The sequence below is a fragment of the Plectropomus leopardus genome, chromosome 12 (assembly GCF_026936395.1).
Source record: "Plectropomus leopardus strain MGB_pleo_1.0 chromosome 12, ASM2693639v1, whole genome shotgun sequence".
Lineage (NCBI taxonomy): Eukaryota > Metazoa > Chordata > Actinopteri > Perciformes > Serranidae > Plectropomus > Plectropomus leopardus.
Window position 1 is genome coordinate 28,911,678 of NC_142187.1, and position 14,529 is coordinate 28,926,206.

The 14,529-nt window shown below is 41.7% G+C and overlaps 1 protein-coding gene and 1 long non-coding RNA gene across 4 annotated transcripts in view; one reads left to right on the forward strand and one right to left on the reverse strand.

The window, feature by feature from the left end:
- The window catches only part of LOC148188125 (uncharacterized), a 38,513-nt gene that overhangs the window by 22,376 nt on the left and 1,608 nt on the right, over nt 1–14,529 (reverse strand). For both annotated transcript variants that reach the window (XR_015778203.1, XR_015778202.1), the window contains exon 4: nt 13,670–13,750. This is a non-coding gene — a long non-coding RNA (uncharacterized LOC148188125). The remainder of the gene's footprint in view (nt 1–13,669; nt 13,751–14,529) is intronic.
- LOC121951918 (uncharacterized) lies at nt 461–10,438 on the forward strand. 2 transcript variants are annotated; one of them, XM_042498412.2, is made up of 3 exons: nt 461–2,208; nt 4,344–4,986; nt 9,896–10,438. In XM_042498412.2, the coding sequence occupies exons 1-2, from the start codon at nt 1,210–1,212 to the stop codon at nt 4,881–4,883; spliced, it is 1,539 nt and encodes a 512-aa protein (XP_042354346.2). In that variant the 5' UTR covers nt 461–1,209; the 3' UTR covers nt 4,884–4,986; nt 9,896–10,438. The 2 variants fall into 2 exon arrangements, with proteins under 2 accessions (XP_042354346.2, XP_042354347.2); XM_042498413.2 differs by having other exon boundaries at nt 9,899–10,438.

Genomic DNA, 14,529 nt, shown 5'->3' on the forward strand with positions numbered 1-14,529 from the left:
GTGAGCAGTGATCGATTTATAATGAAACGGATGATGAATTTAACATGACTCGAACATGTGTTTGACTTTTCTGACAGTGTGCGGTTTACGCGGCGCGTAAACACTATTGTAGGGACTTGAGAGGAAGAATGGTGCGTACTTTTCTTTACAGTGAGTGCAGCTATAATGTCTGTGCTTGCCTCAGCAGACTGAAGTTTTGCTCAACTGTTGAGGTGAAACCACTTTAAGCGAGACAATGATAGAGTGGGAATGACAGGAGTGGCAAAGGACAAAGAGAGGAAGGAATTGGTGGGGGTGAGGTAGAAAAAAGGAGATACAGCATAGTGAAAAAATGTTCCCTCGTACAAAGGCAGTGGCTCTCCTTGACTCAGAGTGCTGTCTACTCCCTCGTCTGTGTATGTTAGAAACCCCACCTCCCCCTGTGCTTCTCTCCTCCCCTCCCCTCACCTCCTCCTTCAGTCTCCGGCCGAGGAATCCCAGGCAGCGTTTAATTGCAGAGTGCAAAGGCTTTAGTTTGGGCTAATGAGCTCAGCGCAGGAGCAGGGACTCTTCCACGCACTCTCTGAGGGACAGAAACCCATATGGAGACCTTTACCGGAGGAGCCTCACAAGGCGGCTGGATTTTAGGTGGAGGGCAGAGGAGGAATTCATGAATTCAGGTACAGCCGGCTATGTGAGAGAATATACCAGAGGCAGGAGTAAGAGGTGGAGAAAGAGAGGAGAGCGGGAGAGGGGAGGGGAGGAAACGGGAAATACACAGTCACAGAGAGAGAGAGAGAGAGAGAGAGAGAGAGAGAGAGACTGGAAGCCTGCAGCAGCAAATGAGACAGAACAACGAGGCGGGAGAGGTAGAAAGAAAGACAGAGAGGGAGGGAGGTGGAGAGGGGCCCCGTGTAGGAGAGAGGGCTACAGGGTGAGGAAGAAGGAGTGGAGAAAAAGTTAAGAGAAGTAGGAGAAAAGAGGGTCCCGGGAAAGAAAAAGAAACGAGTGCAGAGATTTAAACAACAGCACAAGAGAGAAGAAGAAGACGGGAAACAACAGACAGGAAGGAAGGGGAGGGAGAAGTCTGGAAAAAAAAAGAGCTGAAGAAAAGTTTTTTGTGGGAAGACGCAGATGAGGAAAACAGAGTGAGTGAATGACTGGGCTGGAGAGAGCAGAGAGGGGAGGATTGTTTTCTAAGGCGTTTTCCTCACAAGGACTTCTTTGGACATGTACACAGAAGGCGCACAAACAACGGGACACCACCGATTTCTTCAGCACATCAACGCCACCTCCCCCTGCTCCTGCCAGCACTGCGTCCACTATGAGCCGCCAGCGTACGGCCACCACGGTGGGCCGGGATACCAATCAGCCAGACAGACGGACCACCCATCTCTGGACTGCAGGAGAGACATCCAGGCTCCTCGGGTTAAAGACGTAGGAGGGAGAGCGATCGTAGTGGACAGAGCTGAGAGAAGCGGTCGTCGCAGCCCACAGAGGAGGCCTGTGTTCGCAGGGCCGGGCCCTTACAGCCAGTCAGACGACTTGAGCCAAGTTTGCCCCTGGGAGTTGAACCCTGCCCAGTGGAGCTACCCGCCGGAGGCTGGGGTGAGACACTACCCGTCTGTCAGAGAACAGTGCGGCTGTGTGGTGCGCAGCGACACGAGGGTGCTCCCCTTTAACGCCGGGATACCACATCCTCTCCCCCATCTTCAGGTCAAAGGTCAAGGGTACAGGCACAGGAGGACTGTCAGGTACGTCACCGTGGATGAGGAGGAGGAAAGTTGTGGGTGCAACTCTGAGAACTATCATTCGGAGCCACGCAATTCCCATCCGGGTCATTTACCAAATGGCCACTGTGGACCGCGGTTTGTGTTCTTTGAGGGAGGGGAGGAAAGAGATAACCATCAGGACCGCGGAAGACCAAAGGGTGGATCAGAGGAGGGCTGTAATGGTCGCGGTGGCTCTCACAAAGGCTTCTTCACAACTGAAGTCCCACAGAAACACTTGAACCAAAGCAGACAGAAGGGGCCCTGCGTCCCGCCCTCCGGCATCACCAGTCCGGAGCCCTCAAAACCGACATTCAACAGCGACCACCAGCGCCAGGGCTCGGAGGTGGTGAAGCAGAAGAGGCGGCAGGATTCGGTGAGGGATCAGATCAGACAAGTGGTGACAGATCTGGAGGATGTGTTGGGAGGTTTGAAGCAAGTTCACGTGGAGATGAAAGAGGTAGGAGGGTCTGTTATTAAAGATGCTCATTCTTTACATCAAGCGTCTGCGTCAGGTGCAGATGTCCGAGCCTTTTATCGCCGCTCCCCTGGATGTTGTGACATTTTAAAACGATTTACATGAACCTCAGATGCAGACAAAAGTGCAGATCAGTTTGGCACACGCCGTGTATCTGTGTGTGCGTGATCATGAGAGCGTATCAGTGTGTGTGTGTGTGTGTTTGTGCATGCTGACTGCATTGTTTGTGACTCACTTATCATCTCTTACCGAAGCGGTGATTGAGAACGATTTGCACTGACCTTTTGCAGAATGCTGCAGAAATTGGCAGTGTTCCGGGCAGCACATTAAAAAGCCTGGCTTGAGACTGTTACTAAATTATGCCTTGCTCTTACAGTATCCATTTTGCATGCAGCTGTAAAATAGCATTGATTCGCAGCTCAACGCATCAGTGCAAGGCCTGACATTGTCCTAAAGCAACATTACAACTAGAATAACCTCTGGGGTTTGTGAGTTGAGACAGTTGGAAACAAAAAGGACGTCAAAATAAGCTTTGATTTGATTGACGGGTTGAATTGTTATTGTTTCAGTTTTAGAACAGTCAGAGACAAACTTGTGGTTATAAATACACTCTGGCAGTACTGGTGGAAGTACTCAGATCCTTAAATACATGTACCAACACCACAAAATACTGCATTACAAACAAAAGTCCTGCGTTTAAATACAACTTTAAAGCATCAAAAAATCATTTGTGAAAGTGGATTACTGATACATTATCTTGAACAAGATTATTTAAATGCAGATGCATCAATACATGATCAGAATTATTGCTCTTTCTGATGGTTTGGTCCAGTGATTCACGGTCAGGGCCGCTCCAAAAGGTCACAAGAGAAATCCGAGGGGTTGTGAGATGATTAAATAAAAGAAAACAAAATTCTTCTACGCACATATACAGATTCACATTTTTTAAAAAAAGCATAGGTATAAAACCTACAACTACCAGAATGCACTGCACTGCACCTGACCATTCAACACTCCTGCTGGTGGGTGATGTAATGCAAGCTTGTACGTGTGAAACAATGGTGGCCAGCCAGCAAAAAACCATCTCATATTATAAAGTATCCCGATAATTTAAACTATCTGAGAAGTTTAGAGGAGAAACCGCAAACAATCCAAGGGGCCCAAACTAGACACTTTATTTTGTGTAGGGTCTCAAGCCCCCAAAACTTTAAAACCGCAGGTTTCCTTTATAAGAATGCAACAGCTGTATGTTATGGATTTATCAAATGTTTTATGTAAAATTTTAAGGCCCAGATGCCCCAAACTGACATGAAAGAACTAGTGGCCAAATGTGACATCACCTCATGTCGCCTGTGTTTCTGCCAAAATTTTGTACTTGGACACACCGCAAAGACAACATCTAACAGCCAACTACGTACGTACACTTTGCGCCTGCGTGGACGGAAAAACTTCTCAAAAGCAGCAGGTGACGGTAGTCTGTATTCATCATTGAAAATGAGAAACAGGAAGACCAACAGGACCGATTAAAGACGCTAGTTAGCCAAATAGCACATAAACAGCACAACTCTATGTTGAAAGAACAAATCATATATACTGAACAATAATGCAAACAATTATAAACAATTTCTGCTGAAAAGCTTCATTGCTAAAAAAAAAATCTCATCTATTTAAACCTTTTTTTTTGTTCGATCTCACGCCCTCTTGACTTGAGTCGTTTTACTTTCCTCACTTCTGTTTCTCTTCTTTTGCGCTGAGCTGAACAGCTAATCAGAGTGATTTCATTCACCGTTTTATTGATTTTTTTAAGTAATTTATTTTTTTCAAATTTTTGGGTCATTTCCTTTCAAATTGCTCATTGTCCTCTTCCAATGTTTTCAAAAGAAGTCAAGCCAATTTGCTCGGGTTTCAACAGGTTAATCTAACGGTTGACCACTGCTGTCAGCGACATTCAGCACAGTAAAATGTCCCATATTTCCCTCTGAAATACAGTGGAGTAGAAGTATAAGGTGTAATTAGAGGGAAATATAAGTAAAGTACAAGTACTGTACTTAATGTAAATGAGCTTCCTCTCCACCACTGCAGTTTGGACAATTACCAACTCTCTTATTGTCATTCAGGTGGTCCAGCAGATCGATCTTCTCACAGCCAGAATCGACCTCAGCGACGACGTGCCCTGCATCACTCAGGGGTCGCTCAGCAACCCCCACAGCTCTACTCATCCAGGGGACCTCAGGGTGGCCCCGCTGCCCAATCACAAGCCTGCTCCGGTCCAGGCGCCGCAACACATTGACGAAGACCGCATCATCTTACGGACTAACTCTCCCTCCCCTGTTCACATGGCATCGGTCGTCAAAACGAGCCGCTTCACCCCGCCGAGCCACAGTAAGGACAGCAACCACGAGCGGCCAGGTGTAAACGGCCACCCGCCTCACCTGCATCCCCCAAGAGACTCCAACCACATCGGCCAAACGGAGCCCCACCCACAGAGCCTCGACCCTAAGGTCATTATCAGCAACAGCACCTCCAATTTAAAAACTCAAAAGCCACCTCTGTACCCTCAAAACGGACGCTGTGGGAAGGGCCCGTACCCGCCTCCCAAGCCTGTGAGGACCGCTGCGTACGCCCGGAGAGGCTGCCAGAGCACCAGCATGGTGTGAAGGAGGGGGGGTGGTCTGCCCCAGTGCCATAGGGGCCTGAAACATGAGACCCTGCTGCAGCGAGTGGAGGTCAGAGCGGGATCCGGCAGGGGAACAACTCATGGTAAGTGGAGATACAAGAGGAGTTTTTTTCCACGTCTTTTACAGTGTTGATGTTTCCATCAGCGCTCTCAGCTGATGACGTTTGCCGTGTTTACTGGCAGCGTAGTTTTCAAAGTCAGTAAATTAATTGCAGCGTTCCTCCCCCGTGACAAAAAAGGGTTTATGTGTGCGTTTGATGTCTGTGTGTCTGTGTGTGGGCGGAGGCGAAGGGGGAGTAATGTGTCTGCTTTTGTTGATGTCACATGATTTCCCAGTCCTCACTACACTGCAAAATGTGTCTGTGTAAGTGAGCAGAATGAGAAGCCAGTGTTTATCCTTGAGTCTGGTGACACGTGGTAAAAATCAGCCAGCAGGGTGAGAAAAATTCACTTGCTGAAGTGAAGTCCAACTTTTTTCGGTAGATTTAAGGAATATCTGATCTCAAATTGGTGAGATTTCCTTCAAAATAATGGACACCAAGGCAATGAGCAACTTGGTAAGAAATGTTCCACAAATTGGAGAAATTTTTTTTAAAAAGCTGAGGGAAACTGTCTTGGGAAAAAAGAAAATAGGAATATATTTAAAATTATTCTACAGAATTATTACAATGTTTAAGCACTTTTCCAGGTATTTTTTTCTTTATTACTATTATTATTGATTTATCCATTTGACTAATTTTCAGGTGATTTTCTTGTACTTTTTTTTGGTTTGTTTTTACAAATGTCTTGATCATTTCTTCTTTTGGTGATCATTGCCTTCTTCCCATGATTTTGAAATAATTTGCTTTTGAAAGCCACTTTGCACAGGTTTCAAAGGGTTAAGCAGCTTAAAATGAGTTTCATGTTGACCATTTTTCTCACATTAGCCTCTTGACTCTGGAGGCAAACAGGATAAAATCTTGAGACTTTTTTTTACAGTGTAACTTAGTCATCACTTGGGGTGAACTGAGAGTTGGCAGTCATTTTTGGCGAAGGAAGACCCCCACAGCCGCTTGACTCCAATCATGTGACATAAGAGAGGCGTCATCATATTTACAGGATGAGCTCTGACTCAGAATTGGCTTAATTTACTGCTACTTGATGAGGAGGAACTAAAGCTTTCGTCTCTGCCGCAGTCAGATGTATCATTACTGGCTGTGAACTAGAAACAGACTTAATGACAAGATGACAGCTGTGAAAAAAAAGTCCCCTCAGCAGACGGGGGGAATTAAATACATACAGTTACTTCAAAAAGTCCACCTTTACAGATGCTGCAAAGACTGACGTGCATGTTTCTGTACTTCCCTCTTGTGCAGAGTATGCGCAACTGCAATCTATTTTTCTATCCTCTGTGAGTTGGGCAAGCACAATCTGGTTTTAATCATAAACCCCCCTGGCCATGTGCCAGAGCAGAGTGAGGCAAACTCTTGGTATATTTGTGACGTCCATATAAACATGAGCGCCGCTGCACAGTGAAGCAGCTCGGCACATTATGCTGCAGGGAGAGACTCGCTCCAAGCTTTAGGTGGAGGCTGGCAGCCAGAGAAACGAGAAAAGTGCCTGCGCCTGAGCTTTCATTTATAGAGTGAGACAAGAGTTTAATTAGTTGTAAGCATAACAGAGCTTTTTTGTTCAACGCTACCCTTTATTTTCACTTTCAAAGTCTCACAAAGCACCGGTGCAGCTGACATTTTAAAAAGGCCTGAATCATCTGAATTAGTCACCCAGAGCAGGTTAAAATGAAAAGATTTTGTGCCACACATGAACACACACACACGTTTATACTTCTATACAAGTCTTCCCTCAGATACCCCTTTTCTTTTTGTTCTAAAAGGATTCCCATTAGCTCAGCATAAACATTAATAATTGCATCGTACAAGTCGAAGAGCAAAATGCAAATTTACGCAGGAAATATGAAATGCATCAAGACTGTTTTCCTGCATAACTAAGAGAGATTTTTTTAAAGAAATAAGGCCCCAAAAGATTTTTTCAGAGCTTAACTTTGATATTTATAAAGTGTGTTTCACTTACAAAGTTTTTTTTTTAACTAGATGTCTTTAATCTCAAGATTTCAAACACATCTTCACAAGGCTCCAAACACACACACACACTCTCTCTCTCTCTCTCTCACACACACACACACACACACACACACACACACACACACACACACACACACACACACACACACACACACGAGGGGGATCGCTGCATAGAAATACCATCATATACTGTAAACCCCGGTTAAAATTATGAAAGCTATTTAAAAAATGATGTTGACCACGTGTAAATAATTAGCTTTAAGAAAGTGGGTTAGCAAATAGGGGCGTGTCTAGGGAGTGGCCCCTGAAATCTGATTGGCCACGCCGTTATGAAGGGCTATTTGCCCTGTCAGTTTGAACTGTTTGACGAGTGTGCTGAAATTTCTTTTAATAGGTGCAATTCAGTCTCAAATCTGAGAGGCAGTAATGTGCCAGACTAGTTTCTAGCCTGCCAAATTATACATACAAATAAACTGATACAACTGTTAAAACAATTACTCACACAGCCACATTTATTTGAATTTTTTTTGGCATTTTAATTCTATATTCTCTGGCTTCTTGCTTATTTTTGGTGGAAATATTTCTGTGTGGGAGCTTTATTTTACATTTGTACGGTAACACTGTTGTTATTGGTAAATGTACTTATATTTTAAACTAAACTATCAGCAGGAGTGTAAGACACTGCAATGTTAGTTACAAATGTAGATGTGGGTAGTAAGAGACAAAAATGGTAAATTAAAGCTATGCTGATGCATATGCCTGCAGCAGCGCTCATACTTCATGGCACCCCTGCATAAGTCAGTGCCCCATTTGGGCCACCCAAATTTAAAAAAAAAAAAAGTCTGGACACGCCCCTGTGACTGTATAATGTCAAAGACAAGGGAAAGGACTAAAAAGATGATTGCAAAATGTGTTAATATGTTATTAAACATCAAGGCTGGATTACAAACAACTGGCCCAAATCCTCCAAACCAACTCTGTGTGTGTGTGTGTGTGTGTGTGTGTGTGTGTGTGTGTGTGTGTGTGTGTGTGTGTGTGTGTGTGTGTGTGTGTGTGTGTGTGTGTGTGTGTTGTCACCTGAAATGGTAATGGGTCCTGTGTCTGAATCTTGATTTGAAAACTTTATAATAATTTCAGTTCCATGCCACACAACAAAAACTGCCCAGAAATGGTCTGAGGAACATGACAAAAAGCCAGCGGTGGAATGCAACCAAAAACATTTACTCAAGTACTGTACTGAAGTTTGAATCTGAGGTACTTGTAATTTACTTGAGTATTTTTTTTCATGCTACTTTATGCTTTCACTGCACTACATGTCAGAGGAAAATGTTCTACTTTTATTTCACTACATTCATCTGACAGCTTTAGTTACTTTAATAAAACAAGATATTTGCTCAAAAAACACAAGTGTTTATAAAATATAATGCTTTGGTGTAAGTTAAATAAACAAAAAGTTTATAAAAGTGCAGCCGCAAGTTTCAGTTGATTCACAGAAAATTATATGCAAGCTATTTTGATAAATATTTAAGTCATTTAATTTTGAGTTTTGGGGGGTGTTATTTTTACTTAAAAAAAAAAACTATTAAAAAAATTCTAAATAATGTTAAGTTTGCCGATATATTCTTTTTTAATTTTGAGGGGTTTGGGGGTTTTATCTTTTTGTATTAATTTTACTTAGTAGCTTTGGGTATTTTTTTCTGTTTAATTTTTATTTTAACAATTTTGAGGTTTTCTTTTTTAATGTTTTTTTCCCTTTTTAAATTTGAGTTTTGGGGGTGTTTTCTCTATTTATTTATATTCTGACAATTTTGAGTTTTTGGGTGATTTCTTTCCTTTTTTTTTTTTTAAAAAAGTTCATGTGTGTTTTTTTTTCTATTATTTTTCAATAATTTTGAGTTTTTTGGATGTGATTTGTTTTGTGTGGAGTGGCACGATGCATTGATGAATGGACCCAAGCTTTCCCAATAAATTACTGCAATGTTACAAAAGGAACAGTGTTAATCACCTGCCACTGGTTTTAATGTTCTGGCTTGTTGCTGTATATTGTGCTTTCATGGTGCACACACACATTTGTGTTTAATCAGACACACTAATTTGTAAACATCAATCTTGAGGCGTAGGAGTGCTGCTTTCTGCAGCTTTGGGCTAATTGTAACTGGCATGTGTGCCTATTTTCAGGTCTGTACTTGATGAACACCTACAGGAAACGTGCTGTACACACATTTTCCAAGTTTGCACTTTTATTCTAGTGATTTAACTTGTTTTAACTAATATACTTTGTTTTTCCACTTACGTGTACTTATTCTGAGCAAAACTAATTTCTGTCATTGCACAATGAATTGCGTTCTACTGGAAGGAAAGGGCAGTCAACAGTTCAGTTTCACCCAAAGACAATATTAAGGGTTAATCTGGCCATGATTAGAAGTACATTTCACTTACAAAGATGAGGACTGAAATAAATGTCCAAAATGTCCCTCAGTCTCAATAAGGTCTGAACTGACATTGGATTTCACAAAGACAGTACACACACACACACACACACACACACACACATACACATACACGCACATACAGCACTTACCACAGCAAAGCTTTGATAACATTTGGCTTGCAGTGCTCCTTTACAAGCGAGGCAACATGACTCACAAGGATGGACACACACACACACACACACACACACACACACACACACACACACACACACACACACACACATATACACACATATACACACACAGAGCTTCATTTTTAGTCAAGATTGACATTCAATTTCTGTGGCTCCATCAGTGAATGATGTTACCAGAAAAAGCCATGAGTTGGTAAATACAGTATTCTTGTCTGAGCTCATTGGGGCTCTGAGTTCAGAATTTAAATGATATTTTTCCTCTTTTTTTTCCCCTGATGTTTCCAGCAGGAGCTGATGCCGCTGAGACGAGCTGTCGGCCGGTGGAAACAGAGCACGGCCTGAAGGTGGGGATATTTCCAAAGGGAAAACTGCCCCCGAGAGTCGACCTGTGAACACAATCACAGGAGCGTGGAGGAGCGGCAGTCAAAACCGCTCTGAGAATTTATGCTGTTTCCGGTGAGGTAGTGGTAAATAATGAGACACATAAACTGTGAACTGCTGCTCAACAACCACCAACAGAAAGCTAAAGGTTTTCATGACCGTGTTAATTTATTTTATACTATTTTTTTATTGCAAAGAAATCTATTTTCAGGCAGCTTACACAGTTTGCATTCTCCCTAACCTCATGTATGCTATATATAGATTTATATCATCTAAGCTATTTTACAAATAAAGAGTTCCAGTCCACATAAAAGCGCAACAAAACAGATTCTTCTTTTTTTCACACGAATCAATCTGACGTCTTAATTATCTAACTCTGAGAGATGTTGCATTGAATGCATCGCTGAATGTCCCACATTTTAATATGAAATAAAAGAAGTGACGCCAGCATTTTTATCTCTGACTCTGGATTTAAGCCTTTTCTGATCCTGCATGGTTGTGGAAATACTTCTGATCTGGAGATGGCAGTGTGAGATTTCCCGTTGCCTTCTTTCGTCAGGGTGTCCCGGGCCAGCCAGGCCAGCGTCTGGTTCCCTGTTTGTTTAAATCTTGTCTGAGATTTTCACCACTCTGCTCTCACAAGCTCCTGCTGCTATCAGAACACACCGCTTCCCCTCCGGACAACTAGTGCAATCCATCCATGCCACAAAACATCCCTCACTTTCTGTCTATTTTTCGGAGCGCATCGCCGACGGAGAGCGATGGTGACAGATGGAGGATGACACATGCAAACTGTTAAGTGTCCCGGCCACTTCGTCACTCACTGTCTGCAGCCTATAGCAGTTATGCTGTAACTGTTTTATAATGGCGACAGAGAGGTGAGGCTGTGAAGAATCGATAATCCACTGAATGTTGGATAGATGGGTGAGGTCGAGTGCCAGAGGCCATTATTACTTGTCAAGAGCGACACTCAAACTTAAAAATGCCTTTTTTTTCTTGGCACTGAACATCCTATTGTATCGTGATTTGATAACAGTATAGACTAAGGCTGCAAGGATTATTTTAATTATCAATCACCTGTCTATTACTTTTATTAACGGAAGCAGTGGAGGAGATTTCTTATAAAGGTCTTAAATGACAAAAAGATATATTTTTTAAATAGTTTAATACTTTAATTCTTTGAAACCTAGGTTTGCATCAATTTTCTTGCCCTGCGTTGCGATGAGCTGAGCAAATTTGTCTGGCTTCTTTAACAACCGAAGGGAAACAAGGTAATGACCAACTTGGCTAGAAATGTTTCACAAATTGCAAGAAATTTTACCTATTTGTTTTCAAAAAAAGAATGGAGGATCATTGGAAAATAGTCCAAAAAATAGGGGGGAAATGTCCAGAAAAACCAATTCTAACAATAATTTTTATTTATACTTAATATTGTAATTTCTATCTTAAATTATGTAGAATATCTATTTTCTACTTTCTTTATTTTCAGCATTTTCAAGGTCATTATCTTGTTTGTTTCTTTGTTGGCTTCTTTTTGCTTCTTTTTAGATTATTAAGCATAACATCCTAACATTTGAGAAGCTGGAACCAGAGAGTGTTTGTCATTTTTGCTTAATAAATGCCATAAATTACTGATTTGTCCATTGAATCATAAATACCACATTGTATCTCCTAAAATCTGTATTTCCTTGCAGGAGCAAAGACCGAATATTTTCAGAGTTTAGTCATGAACTGCAGCAGAATATTTTCCGTATTCCAGATACAACATCACTGCTTGCTATTCATTGGAGACGTCTGTTTTGGCAGCGAGATAAAAGTTTGGTCTTTAAAGACCTTTCTTTCAACTCTATTTGACCAAATTCTAACATTTAAAACAAATATCTTGTTCAGAACGCTGTACGAATACCAAGTTGAAATCACAAAACAACCATCAATCCTCAAAGCGATCACTTTACGTTCTGCAGGCCTGGATTTCAGATAATGTCTGCTGCACCTAAAGCCTTATAGACTTTGAGAAAGGCCATGTCTTGGCCTGCTGTCCAACTCTGAGCCTTTCTGCATACCCCGTCTATGAATCTTGTCAGACAGAAGACACACCGGCCGAGCGGTCGGCCGTGCTGGCTTTGTAAATACTGGAGTTACTCTGGAATTTCAGACAGATATTCAGACCAAGAACAACACCAACTCTTAATACTGCCACCTCCCGTTTGTCTCATCCACCCAAACATAATACACGAGGAGGATGCTGTTAATACCACAAGTGTTCGATGCCTGTCCAGAGGAGTTTTGTTTCCTGTCTGTCTGTTTCTACTCTGGATGGAAAACCACAGAACAACTAAGCATCCTGATCCTGAACAAAAACGAGGTGCGAAAAATCCAAACAGCCTCCGAAAACACAGAGCCAGGCAGGAAGACAGGGAAGAGGCTTCACAGTAATGAAGTGATGAAGATAAGAGGTTATCTTCTGATCTAAAAGTGAAACAAATGCAGAAGTTCCTTAAAATGCATCTTTCTAACGGCCAGCAGGGGGCGACTTCACTGGTTTCTAAAGGAAATCCGTCAGAATAAAAGTCTATGAGCTAATATGACCCCCACATGTCACTCAAGCCCCCAGGATGTGCGCCAGGCTTTGAAGCCGTTCGGGTCCATCATGTGATGTCACAGGGCCCAGAAAGAGATGTCTGTAAATCTGTGGTTACATTCTTGTGACCATCAAAACCTCCGTGAAATGACTAGTTTCACTATCAAGACTTCATCCATTCAGTTCAATAACATTTGGAAAGTCTAGAAGAGCCGCAAGATTACATTATTTGATCGCCATTCAAGCTAGCGGGGCACTAAACCAGCTGGCTTAAGTCTCTATGGACCCGGTAATGCAGAAGATCCAGGTACTTTCATAATTTATGTTTGTAAGATTTATAGGTGCTATAATTTAAAAAAGAAAAAAAAGGCTAATTGACGTCCATGTAGGCATATGATATAACATGCAAAAATATTGTAGTGATTAATTCCCTCCACTCCTGCATATATGCATGGATGGATTACAAGATGGGTCAACTGGGCACAGACCTAGGGGCCCAAAGTGTCAGGGGCCTTCATCTGCAAATTCAAATAACTGACCGGCAAGAGATGCAAAATCTCTTCAAAGAGACACAAAAGACCGCAAGGAAATGCTAATGAATTGCAATGAGTTGCAAAACAATTACAAAAATGGACAAAACAACCGCAAAGAAAACTAAAATAACCTAAAAAAAAAAAAAAAAAAAAAGAAGACACAACACCACCACAAAAAAAAGATGCTTAATGACTACAAAGAGATTCAACAACAACAACAACAACAAAAGTTGAAAAAATCAAAGTCTGTGTGTGTAGCTCTTGTAAGAGAGATGCTGGGGCCTCTCTGTGTGTCTCTGTGTGTCTCTGTGTGTCTCTGTGTGTCTCTGTGTCTCTGGGCTCATTGCCTTCACTATGTGTTGTCTACCTCATTAGTCAGAAGTAACAGTACAGAAACACCAAAGACAAGAAACAGTGTCTAAATTACTTAATTTGTGCATCAGAATTCATTCAGAAATTTAATGAAAAAGCAGCTTGACACCGGTCTGAAAAGAACTGTTTCGCCTCGCTTTGCCGTCTCTGTTTTAAAAGCATTGTTTCATTGAAAAGTGGGATCTGTCGTACCTGTAACCACAGCCATCAGTGATGTCACGGCGTCCTGAAGTCCACCTGTCCACCGCTGCAGCGAGATGTGAAGGTCAACCGCTGGAGATCAGCAAAAACAAGACTTTTGTTAGGGGATGTTAAATGACTCTTTGTGAAATGTTCAGGGATAATTATCAAAAATGTACTTATCAAAAATATGTCTATACATTGTTTTTGTGTAAATATATCAGCCCATAAATTGTCATCAGATTTTTAAACTTTGCATTGGCCTTAAAAATCCTGTACTGATACAGTTTATTTAATTATTCATTCATTCAGTCATTCATTCACTTGGGTTCCCACACGTTTTTAAGGAAAAGCATTCAAAATTTTCTAATGACTTTTCAAGGACCAGTAATAAAATATCCATTTTGAGGTTTTTTTTTTTTTAGAAATATTTATGTATTTTGACCATAGGGGACACTGTTTGCGTGAAAAAAAGTTCAAATATTAATGGAAAAAAAAATCTATTTTGGGAAAACATGAACTGTGTCTGCAGCATTTGCCAGGCTGGATACTGTACTTTCTCCCACACACACACACACACACACACACACACACACACACACACAGGAGAGTCTTACTTCCCATAACAAACACTGCCACAATATATCACACATAACCCGTCTTAAAGGGGAAGGCTTGGCTGCCATGAGTCATGGTTTTTGTTTGTATCAAGCAGCAAATAAGTTTGAGTTATTTGCCTTACGTGAAAATGCACATCCAATATCAATACAGTATACAGTATATTGTGCAACCGTGAGTGGACGCATACTAAACATTATGAAACATTATGTCAACAGCTGACTTACAGAGAATACACTTTTCTGTAATGTTAC